Raw genomic sequence first — 12,037 nt, 5'->3', positions numbered from 1 at the left:
AACTTCAATTTCTTCTGCTTAGAAAAACAAGAGCAGCAGATGTATGGGAACCTGCAGTTTCTGTTCCAAGCCCCACACCATCCTCATTTGGAAATGTGTTGCACTTCCTCAGTGTCGCTTGATCAAAATCTATGAACTTCCTTCCTAACAGCACGGAGTGTATCCCAAGGACTGCAGTGGTTCAAGAGTGCTGCACGCAAAGATATTTTCACTTTGTTTTTATATACTTATAGAAACTTTTACTGTCATTTTATGTTTCTTGGTTGTTTTCTCTTATACTCAAATTTCTCCCTTGATATTTTCTAACCCTAGCCCTTGTAGAGTCTTTATTCTCAATTTATATTCCTATCTTTGACTTATGAAATATCTCATTAAACGTCTGTCATTGATTTGCAACTGTGTCGAAAAGAGTGGCGCTGGAAAAGCACAACAGGTCAGGCAGCATCCGAGGAGCAGGAGAATCGACGTTACTGTCTTACCTTTTAATATTTTTTCAAACCAACTGTTATGTATTCTTATGTTTGAGACACTAGTTTTGATGCATCTTTCATTGTCCAGCTGGATGTGAAATTTTGCCAAGTCCTACCTAGAGGATACTTTACTGTAAGGTCATCAATTAATCCTGCATCATTGATTTTTGCATTGCCAAGTCTGAAATAGCCTGCTCCTTGGTTTTCTCCACAACATTTTGTTCAAAGAAACTGCTGAATGCACTCCGAACTCATCCTCCAGGCTGTTTGCCAATTTAATTCATCAGTCTATGTGAAGATTGCAATTGTTCACTATTATTCCAGTGCATTTATTACGAGCCCATTATTTCTTGAGTTATACTTTGTCCTACAGTGTAGGTACTGGTAGGGATTTAAAAATAATTCCTCCCTGCTTCATTTGCTCCTTCTTATCTCATCCCCACTGATTTCCACATTTTGATCCACCAACCAAAACCATTCCTCACTACCATGCTGATCTCATCCTTTATTAACAGAGCCACGCTTTGTACTTTTGCACAGGAATTGGATTGCAGAAGTCTTAGACCATGCCCACCGTATCCTTCATGTGAGGATTCACGGGTCCATTGCTGCCTCAGAGCTTGTTACTGTTATGATTGCAGTTAATGGACAATTCTCATCCTAAGAGTGAAACCTGACTTAATAGACCAAAAAGTTTTTGCTTTTTGTTTACTGTGGAGGTCAATTCCTGAATGTATTCAAAAGAGTTTGCCAATGCACTTTTAACAAAAGAACATCAATGTTTATTACACCAAAGAGAAAACAAACAATATTAAACAAGGCACATTTTGAGACAAAACAAGAGTGTGGTGCTGGAAAAGCACAGCAGGTCAGGCAGCATCTGAGGAGCAGGAGAATCAACATTTCAGGCATAAGCCCTTCACTTTGAAACAAACACATTACAGACATTGAAAAGAAAGATCAATCACTTTTATCCTAGCAATACAAATGGGAAAACAGCATTGAAACCTCAGTGAAGCGTCATTCCTACCTTCTGGCTGAGATTTCTTGCTCAGCTACATAACTGCAATCGGTTTCCTTTGGGTGAATCTCTGCACATTTGCAAGATGCTGTTTCTTCAGCTCATGTGTCTCCCTAATACTTGCAAGCAAGTTAACTGAGCTCACTACTACTTAACATAGAACGTTATAGCACAGTACAGGCCCTTCAGCCATCGATGTTGCGCAAACTTGCAAAATTAATCTGATGCCCATCGAACCTGTACCGTTCTATTATTATCCATATTTATGTCCAATGACCATTTAAATGCCCTTAACATTGGTGCGTCTACTACTGTTTCAGGCAAGCCACTCCATGCCCCTACTACCCTCTGAGTAAAGAAACTACCCCAATATCTGTCCTAAATCTATCACCCCTCAATTTAAAGCCATATCCCCTTGTGTTAGTCTTCACCACCTGAGGAAAGAGGCTCTCACTGTCCACCCTATCTAACCCTCTGATTATCTTATACATCTCAATTAAGTCACCTCTCAACCTCCTTCTCTCCAATGAAAACAGCCTCAATTCCCTCAGCCTTTCCTCGTAAGACCTTCCTTCCATACCAGGCAACATCCTAGTAAATCTCCTCTGAACCATTTCCAAAGCTTCCACATCCTTCCTATCATGTAATAACCTGAACTGTGCACAATACTCCAGGTGCTGCCTTACCAGTCGTCTTGTACAGCTGAAGCGTGACCTCGTGGCTCCGAAACTCAATCCCCTTACTAATAAACACCAGTACACCATATGCCTTCTTCACAACCCTAGTCACAACCTGGAGGATTCTTTACTGTAAGGTCATCAATTAATCCTGCATCATTGATTTTTGCATTGCCAAGTCTGAAATAGCCTGCTCCTTGGTTTTCTCCACAACATTTTGTTCAAAGAAACTGCTGAATGCACTCCGAACTCATCCTCCAGGCTGTTTGCCAATTTAATTCATCAGTCTATATGAAGATTGCAATTGTTCACTATTATTCCAGTGCATTTATTACGAGCCCATTATTTCTTGAGTTATACTTTGTCCTACAGTGTAGGTACTGGTAGGGATTTAAAAATAATTCCTCCCTGGGTTGTGACTTATGCACCTGGACACAGAGATCTCTCTGTTCATCTACACTGCCAAGAATTTTACCATTAGCCCAGTACTCTGCATTCCTGTTACCTCACACTTTTCCTCATTAAACTCCATTTGCCACTTCTCAGCCCAGCTCTGCATTTTATCTATGTCCATCTGTAATCCACAACCTCGTTAGGCAGAGTTGTGGATAGTGCCAATCTTAGTGTCATCTGCAAATTTACTAACCCATCCTTCTATGCCTACCTCCAGATCGTTTATAAAAATGACAAACAGCAATGGCCCCAAAACAGATCCTTGTGGCACACAACTGGTAACTGAGCTCCAGGATGAACATTGCCCATCAACCACCACCCTCTGTCTTCTTTCAGCCAACCAATTTCTGATCCAAACCACTAAATCACCTGAAATCCATATATACCACATCAGTTGCCTTACCTTCATCCACCTGTTTTGTCACTTCTCAAAGAACTCAAAAAGGTTAGTGAGGCATGACGTACTCTTCACAAAACAGTGTTGACTATCCCTAATCAAATTATTCTTTTCCAGATGATTATAAATCCTATCTCTTATAACCCTTTCTAATATTTTACCCACAACAGAAGTAAGGCTCACTGGCCTATAATTACCAGGGTTGTCCTTTGCTATTCTCCAGTCTTCTGGCACTACTCCTGTCGACAATGATGACATAAAGATCAAAGCTAAAGGCTTTGCAGTCTCCTCCCTGGCTTCCCAGAGAATCCGAGGATAAATGCCATCTGGCCCCAGCGTCTTATCTATTTTCACACCTTCCAAAATTGCTAAAACCTCTTCTTTGTCAATCTCAATCCCATCTAATCTTGTAGCCTGTATCTCCGTGTTCTCACTGACATTGTCTTTTCAAATGTAAATACTGACGCTAAGTATTCATTAAGCACTTCCCCTATGTCCTCAGATTTCACACGCAACTTTCCACTACTGTCTTTGATTGGCCCTATCATAGTTTCACTAAACTCATGTCTTCAACAGCCTTGTAGGATGACTTTGTTTCTGACCACTCCACGGCTACTTCTGAAGCTGACTTCTCACTGATGCCTCAGCATTCTAAGACCTCTTCTCAAGTGTTACATTAGGGCTGTGGTCAGGAACAGAAGGGTGCGACTGTCAGGCAGGTATGGGGATTCAGGAGGTCACCGGGAAGATTTTCATCCCTTTCACTTGTCCAGCAGATTTGATAGGGACTACCATAAGTATGAGCAAGTATAATTTGACCACAATATAAATTATTCAAGTGGTGGGTGTGAAAGGAAAGCAGTTGGTGTAGGGGGTAACTTGTAGTCTATTAATAACAGCAATATTCCTGTAATGGACCTCTTTCGGTCTGCAGGAATTTTCTGTCTCTCTACTCTGGTTATAAACTCACGTTAGCAAAAAACTTAGCACAGAGCTACCCAGGTGGCTTGTTGTTCAATTAGCTGAAACTACGAGACTTATTGTAACTTGCTGTTTTTAATTCAGTGTTCAAAATGACTTTGATCTTTATTGTTTTTAAAAAAACTCAAATCTTTGGAGAACTAAGACTAAAACCCATTTTCCTTCCATTCATATAATGAATCATCACAATAGGAAAACCAAAGTTTTGTGTCTCAGACCCTAGTGGGGACATGACCCATTGATTGGGAAGTTTTCACCTCATCTAATGGGTGTGACTGCCTCTCAAAGGAAAGTGTCAATGTATCTTCCCCTTCTCTTTGCACTGCAGTATCTGAGGATTGGAGTCCAGCTCATCTACTCAGCTCCAGAGCTCTTCAAGCTGTGAATGTTTAGTTAAGGTTCTGTCCACCTTACCTGGCGGATGATAAATTTAAGTGAGGTTTACAAGGATTTTGCCAGGGTTGGAGGATTTGAGCTATAGGGAGAGGTTGAAAAGGCCAAAGCTGTTTTCCCTGGAGCGTCAGAGGCTGAGGGGTGACCTTCTAGAGGTTTATAAAATCATGAGGGACATGGATAGGATAAATAGACAAAGTCTTTTCCCTGGGATGCGGGAGTCCAGAACTTGTGGGCATAGGTTTAGGGTGAGCGGGGAAAGATATAAAAGAGACCTTTTTCACTCAGAGAGTGATACATGTATGGAATGAGCTGCCAGAGGAAGTGGTGGAGGCTGGTACAATTGTAATATTTAAAAGTCATCTGGATGGGTCAATGAATAGGAAGGGTTTGGAGGGATATGGGCCGGGTGCTGGCAGGTGGGACTAGATTGGGTTGGGATATCTGGTCGGCACGGACAAGTTGGACCAAAGGGCCTGTTTCCATGCTGTACATCTCTGTGACTCTAAGTTAGCTGTTGGATTACTTTTACCTGATGCCCCCAAGAAGGGCCATTTGCATTCAAGTGCTTTTCATGTAATTAAATACCCAAAACTCATAACAGCTTAATCAGACAAAGTTCGCACCGAGGAACAGCCCCTAAAGAGGCTGAACACCATGCTGGGCAACATGGTTTGACCTCTTCTCATATAAACTAGGAGCAAATTAGGGCATTTGGCCCTTTGAGCTTGCTGCGCTATTCAATATGATTGGTTGAACCGAAGGGTTTGTTTCTGTGCTGGATGACTCTATGGCTAATCCTCTATCTCAACACCGTATTCCCACTTTTTCTCTCCATACACATTGATGCCTTTAGGATCTAAAGATTTATCAGTTTCTTTTGTGAATAAACTGTGACCTGACTTCCAGAACCTCTGTGTTCAGAAGTTGGCTACCCTCTGAATGAAGAAATGTTTCCCCATCTCATCCTAAATAGCTTACTCCATGTGCTGAGACAGTGACCCTTCATTCAAGGCTCCCCAAGTAAGGCAAAACACATCTCCCTGAATCTAATCTGTCCAGCCCTGTTAGAATTTTATATGTTTCAATCAGTTCCTTTCTCATTCTTCTAGACTTCCATGAATGCAAGCCCAATTCAATCAATCTCTCCTTGGAATCAGGGAGTGCAAAATTTCACAGAATATTCCAGGTTTCCTGTGTAAGTGCAGTAAGGTATTATTTCTTCTGAACCCAAATCCCCTTGCATTGAAGGCCAGTGTACCATATGCTGTAATGGAAATGGGCCTGATCTTTTCTGTAATTTCTACATCTATATGTGGTCGGCAAAACATCGTGGGCTGAAGGGCCTGTTCTGTGCTGTACTGTTCTATGTTCTATATGTTTGCATGATTTGCTGTTCATGAATCCATGCTGATTTTATCAAATTCTGTTGCTGCTTTCCAAGTGTTCTGTTATCACATCTGTTATAACAGATGCTAACATATCCTCCTCTACTGATTTAGGCTAACTGGCCTGTAATCCTCTTTTTTTTTTCCCTTTTCTTTCCCCCACCATTTTTAAATAGTGGGGTTACATTTACTACTTTCCAATCTGGCAAACTGTTCCAGAGTCTGTAGAATTTTGGAAGATGACCACCAATGCATCCAGTATTTCCAACTCACTTCACTTAGTATGGGATGCACATCATCAGTCCCTGGGGATTTTTTTTTATTCATCATGCTGCTAACTAACCCAGCATTTATTAACTGGAGATCTGGTTAGGAATGCAAAGTGAAGCTGATAATGCAGGTCCTTTCACCATCCGACGTGAGATTTGAACCTGTGTCTGAGTTAATAGTTGACTCCATTTATTTCTCTCGCGGCGTTGTATTTTAGTAATACTGATTTTCTTCAATTCCCCTGTCTCTTTAGACTCCATTTAACACCTTTTAATATTCTCTCTCTCCAACACTAAAGCACAGTGACAGTACCATGTACCATCTACAACATGCACTGCAGCAACTCTGCAAGGCTGTTTCAACAATGCCTTCCAAACCCACAAACCCTGCCTCCTACATAGGCTAGGACAGCAGACACATGAGAATACCTCCACCTACCAGCTCCCCTCCTAGCTGTACACCATCCTTACTTGTTACCATTACCGTGTAGCTAGGTCAAAATTCTGGAGTTCCGTCCTTGTAAACAAAAAGGACAGTGGGTATCTTTGCATTACATGAACTGCGATTTTGAAGGCAGTTAGGGATGGGAAATAAATATTGGCCTAATGAGTGACATCTGCATCCCAAAGGCCACATTGGAGTGCAGAGATCTAGGAACATTTTTTGGCTTTGGGAAGGTCACAGATGAAACAGAGAGAGGCTTTAAACTTGAAAGCACCATTGAGAATTGTTAAACATTGTGGTGTTGCTGGATTGCAAGTTGGTGAGCATTGTTGTGATGAGTGAACAGGAATTGGTGAAGAAAGCCAGCTATTCAGTTTGATTTGAATGTTCTTTGGAATAAATGTATTACTTAAATTTTTATTTGATGTCCTTTTTCTTCAAGCTGTTTTGGTCTCCTGCCTTTTGGTCACAGGTTTGAAACATTTCCAAAAGTGAATGGACCAGGAGACATGGTCAACATTTCTTTTTGTTGCAGACATAAGCTAATAATTTGCGTTGCAGTTTTTAATATCTGGTCTTTTCAGCTCAGCCAGTGTTAACAAATGCTGTGTTTTTACAGCCCTGTTGGCAGTCTCTCAAGCTCGTACACTTCCGAGGATGTAGATCAAGAGGAAATCCAACTCGCACTTCTGGCTGCCAAAGTTGCTACGAGAGAAAAGATCCGAGCCCGTTTCCATAACAGCAATGATCTTATTCACAGGCTTTTTGTGTGTATTGCAGGTATCTTTATTTTTATAGTTCAAGTTGCAAAAATTGCCTGCTTTGCCTCCTTCTTTGCTGTAATCTCTTGTGGTCGTATTATTGTTGTTTAATTGCTTTGGTGGAACAGTCTGTCAAATTTCTAATATTTTAGTGTGAGTGGCCTAAGGAACAACAAGTAGCTGTTTAAACTGGTAAATATTCAGCGATGTTGTTGTCATTGACAGTCCCTGATTTCAAGGGTGATGTCTTGTCTGGGTTATACGTTCCTGTTGTGGATGCTCATGATTCTAGTGGCCATTTCCTTTTTGACACAGAGACCTTCGGCACTGGCGGAAGGATATCTCTGAGGTAAAAGGATCTGGATTGCAGGATTAGCTTCCTTTTTTTATTCCTCTTCTATCACCACTCTGCTGTACAGCTTCATAGATAAGTTGCCCCAGTATTAACGATCAGCAGCAAGCTCCTTCCACACATTAATGTCAGTGCTATCATACCTCAGGGGTTCAGGTCCAGAATGTCTTTAATTTTTATTTGTCCTCTCCTGGAATGTTGACCATTTGAGAGTTTAGAAAACAGGATCCAGTAGGGACAAACCCTTCTCAGCCATTCAGAGATCCAGTCCATTATAGTTGATTTTAAAAGAGCTTTGCCTGAATATCTCCAGAACTCGTTTCAAGGGCATGAATGATTGTTGATTAGTTCCTCCACTGAATCTCAAGAATGATACTTGGGCTTTGCTGATGGAATTTCCCTCTCACTCTGGTGTGTTGCTGATGCACAGTTAACTCATTGAGCAATAGGAGACAGAGAGTAGTAGTTGAAGGGAGTTTCTCAAAATGGAGAAAGGTGACCAGTGTGTCCCACAGGCATCAGTGCTGGGGCCACTGGTGTTTGTAATATACGTAAATGATCTGGAAGAGGGCATTGTTGGTCTGATCAGTAAGTTTGCAGATGGCATGAAGATTGGTGAAGTAGCAGAAAGCATAGGGGACGGTCAAAGAATATAAGAGAGTATAGATAGACTCGAGAGTTGGGCTGAGAAGTGGCAGATGGAATTCAATTCAGGCAAATGTGAGGTGATGCATTTTGGTAGGTCTAATTCTAGAGCAAACTATAAATGGAAGAGCCTTGGGAAAAGTTGATGAGCAGAGAGATCTAGGAGTTCAGGTCCATTGTACCCTGAAGGTACAAGTGGATAGAGTGGTCAAGAAGGCATATGGTATGTATATCTTCATTGGGCGGACTATTGAGTGTAAGAGCTGGCAGGTCGTGTTAAAATTGTACAAGACTTTGGATCAGCCGTGTTTAGAATACTGTGTACAATTCTGGTCACCACATTACCAAAAGGATGTGGATGCTATGGAGAGGGTGCAGAGAAGGTTTACGAGGATGTTGCCTGGAAGGGAATCTGCTAGCTATGAAGAGAGGTTGAGTAGGTTAGGTTTGTTTTCATTAGAAAAAAGGAGATCGAGGGGGGACCTGTTTGAGGTCTGCAAAATCGTGAAGGGTGTAGACTGGGTAGATAGAGATAAGCTTTTTCCCAGGGTGAGGGATTCAATAACAAGAGGTCATGCTTTCAAGGTGAGAAGTGAAAAATTTAAGAGGGATACACACGGCAAGTACTTCACACACAGGGTAATAGGTGCCTGGAACGTGTTGCCAGCAGAAGTAGTAGATGCAGGCATGGTAGATTCATTAAGGTGCATCTGGACAGATGCATGAGTAGGTGGGGAGTAGAGGGATACATATGTTTAGGAATTGGGCGATAGGTTTATTTGGATCGGCTCAGGCTTGGAGGGCTGAAGGGTCTGTTCCCAGGTTGTAAATTTTCTTTGTTCTTTATAACTTCTCACAAATCTCTGTTTTGTGCTGACAGACTACCTTTATATTATCCGTTTGAAATATTTCCTTCTTGGTATTTATTTTGTTGAAGTCCATTGTCCCATTCTTCTTTTTATACCAGTTGTATTTACTTGTGCTTACCTTCTCTACATCATTGAATCAAATGGGTTCATAAAATTATCCAACGTGACGCACTTAACACAGCTGTTCAGTAACCTCCAGAGGAAATGTACTTTATTGATCTGCCCTACAATTCATACTGTAGCTGGAGAGGTCTTCTTTCAGACTTGTTTTCGTGCTTTTATATTTGCATTCATGTTATGCCAGAGCAGTAGATTTTGAAAATATGCAAAGAATATCTTGAAAACGTTGATATGACCTGATTATAATTAAATGAGAAATAGGAGCCAAAGTCAACTATTCATCCTTTGTGTCTGCACCACCATTTAGTAGAATCATTGATCTTTTATCTCAATGTCACTTTCCTGCTCTGTCCACATACCCTTGATTCCCTTGGTGTGCAAAACTGCTGTTTGTAAATTTTTATCTTTGAATATGTTCAATGAGTTTGTACAGCTTTCTGGGGATGGTGAATTGCAAAAATTCACTATCCTTTTAAGTCAAGCAGTTTTTCTCATCTCTATCCAAAGTGGTTCAATCCCAATTTTTGACTCCCCACCCAGCAGAATCCACTTAACATCTAGCTTGTAAAGCCCATTCATTTACCTTTTTAACTAGATCATCTGAATTTTGAGATAGAGGCCTAATTTACTGCGGTGAAAATGTGTTGCTGGTTAAAGCGCAGCAGGTCATGCAGCATCCAAGGAACTGAGGGTCAGACCTACCTACCCTGTCTTTGTAGCCCTCCTCTTCCTACCTAAATGTATTTGTGTTGTGTGCTTTAATTGGACTGTTAAATAAAATAGATAATACGTTATTCAATTTTCTCATTTCTCCATGAATTACCCGCGTTTTACCAAAATTGAGTCTTATACCCTAGACTTTCCTTTGTGACTGCAGCTACTGCAAAAATGGTAATTCAAGGATTTTATAGAGCTTTAGATGAAAGTGGGCTATTTACACCCTTTTTCCTAAGTCCACGTATTAGTGTAATTTCAAGTTTGGACAGATGTGCAGAGCAGGTAGATAACAGCGTAGCGGTCCTTGCAAGTTGAATACAAAAGGCTCAGGGCAATTAAAGATTGGTGTCACAATAAGAGGTCAGAACTTTAGATTAGATTACTTGCAATGTGGAAACAGGCCCTTCGGCCCAACAAGTCCACACCGACCCGCCGAAGCGCTACCCACCCATACCCCTACATTTACCCCTTACCTAACACTACGGGCAATTTAGCATGGCCAATTCACCTGACCTGCACATCTTTGGACTGTGGGAGGAAACTGGAGCACCCGGAGGAAACCCACGCAGACACGGGGAGAACGTGCAAACTCCACATAGTCAGTCGCCTGAGTCGGGAATTGAACCCGGGTCTCAGGCGCTGTGAGGCAGCAGTGCTAACCACTGTGCCACCGTGCCGCCCCAAAACTTTTGGAGATTCTTGGGATGCAATTTAAATCTTTGCCAAAGTTGAAGGAGCAGAGATTTAAAGGAATTGTGCTGAAATGGAAGGAAATCAAGCAGCATGTGATTGAGCAAACTGTTTGTTAAATGAAATGGATTGACGACAATGGTACTCTTAACAATCAGAATGCTGACAGAAAGTTGGAAATAATTTTCAGCAATTCCTATAATTGCATATATCAGCACTGCACTGCAAATCTATGGGTAGTCTATTGATCAGTCCACGAGGGATAGTACCATGATTTTATCCAGGGTCTCTGGAAGTGATTTGAAGATGCCGGTGTTGGACTGGGGTGTACAAAGTTTAAAGTCACACAACAGGTTTAATTGGAAGCACTAGCTTTCGAAGCACTGCTGCTTCATCAGGTGGTTGTGAAGTACACAATCGTAAGACACAGAATTTATGGCAGAAGTTTGAGTGTGATGTAACTGAAATTATACATTGAAAAATATCTCAATTGTTTAAATCTCGCCTCTGTTAGGATGACAATGTTAGTTTCAATTCTTTCATATGTAAATCACAGCACTCTTTTTTTAAAAGTGATATTCTCAGGTTAACTTTAACAATTGGTGTCAGCCCAGATAATATGTTGAAGGTGTTAGCCCCCTGTGTCCTGTTGTCTGTGCCATAATGTTTAGACTGATTCTAATCTTTAAAAAATGAGTTAACAGAATCTTACATGGATTCATGCAGATCTTGAGCAAAGTATAATGTAACTCTGCAAGTACAAATTCACCCCACAAACTTACATGTGCATTTGTTTGTGTGTCTGGGGGGGAGCAGGGTTGAGTGTCTGTGAATGTGTGTGTGAAGGGGTCTAAGTCTGAGAGAGGGTGCATGTGAGTGTGGGAGTGTGAGTGTCTATGTGTGTATAGTGCAATGGTGGTCACCTTTGTGTGACATGAACACAGGGTCCCGGTTGAGGCCCCCCTTGTTATGGGTACCCTCACCCCAGACACGCGCGCGCACAATTTGTACTTGCAGACTTACATTGTACTTTGCTCAAAAACTGCATGAATCCACGTAAGACTGTTAACTCATTTTTTTTTAGATTAGAATCCATCTAAACATTATGGCACAGACAACAGGACACAGGGGGCTTAACACCTTTAACATATTATCTGGGCTGACACCAATTGTTAAAGTTAACCTGAGAATGTAACTTTTAAGAAAGGTTTTGTGATTTACATATGAAAGAAGTGACACTAACATTGTCATCCTAACAGATGAGAGACTTAACAAATAATCAAGGTATTTTTCAATGCATAATTTCAGTTACATCACACTCTAAACTTTTGCTATAAATTCTGTGTCTTACGATTGTGTACTTCACAACCACCTGATGAAGGAGCAGCG

General features: G+C 41.2%; 1 protein-coding gene across 1 annotated transcript in view; it reads left to right on the top strand.

The window, feature by feature from the left end:
- The window catches only part of zfyve28 (zinc finger, FYVE domain containing 28), a 220,930-nt gene that overhangs the window by 195,993 nt on the left and 12,900 nt on the right, over window positions 1-12,037 (top strand). Inside the window, exon 10 of the mRNA XM_060842758.1 lies at window positions 7,114-7,274. Coding sequence (XP_060698741.1) covers window positions 7,114-7,274 — 161 coding nt within the window. The remainder of the gene's footprint in view (window positions 1-7,113; window positions 7,275-12,037) is intronic.

The sequence above is a fragment of the Hemiscyllium ocellatum genome, chromosome 2, assembly GCF_020745735.1.
Source record: "Hemiscyllium ocellatum isolate sHemOce1 chromosome 2, sHemOce1.pat.X.cur, whole genome shotgun sequence".
NCBI lineage: Eukaryota > Metazoa > Chordata > Chondrichthyes > Orectolobiformes > Hemiscylliidae > Hemiscyllium > Hemiscyllium ocellatum.
This window is presented reverse-complemented; position numbering and strand designations above follow the sequence as displayed.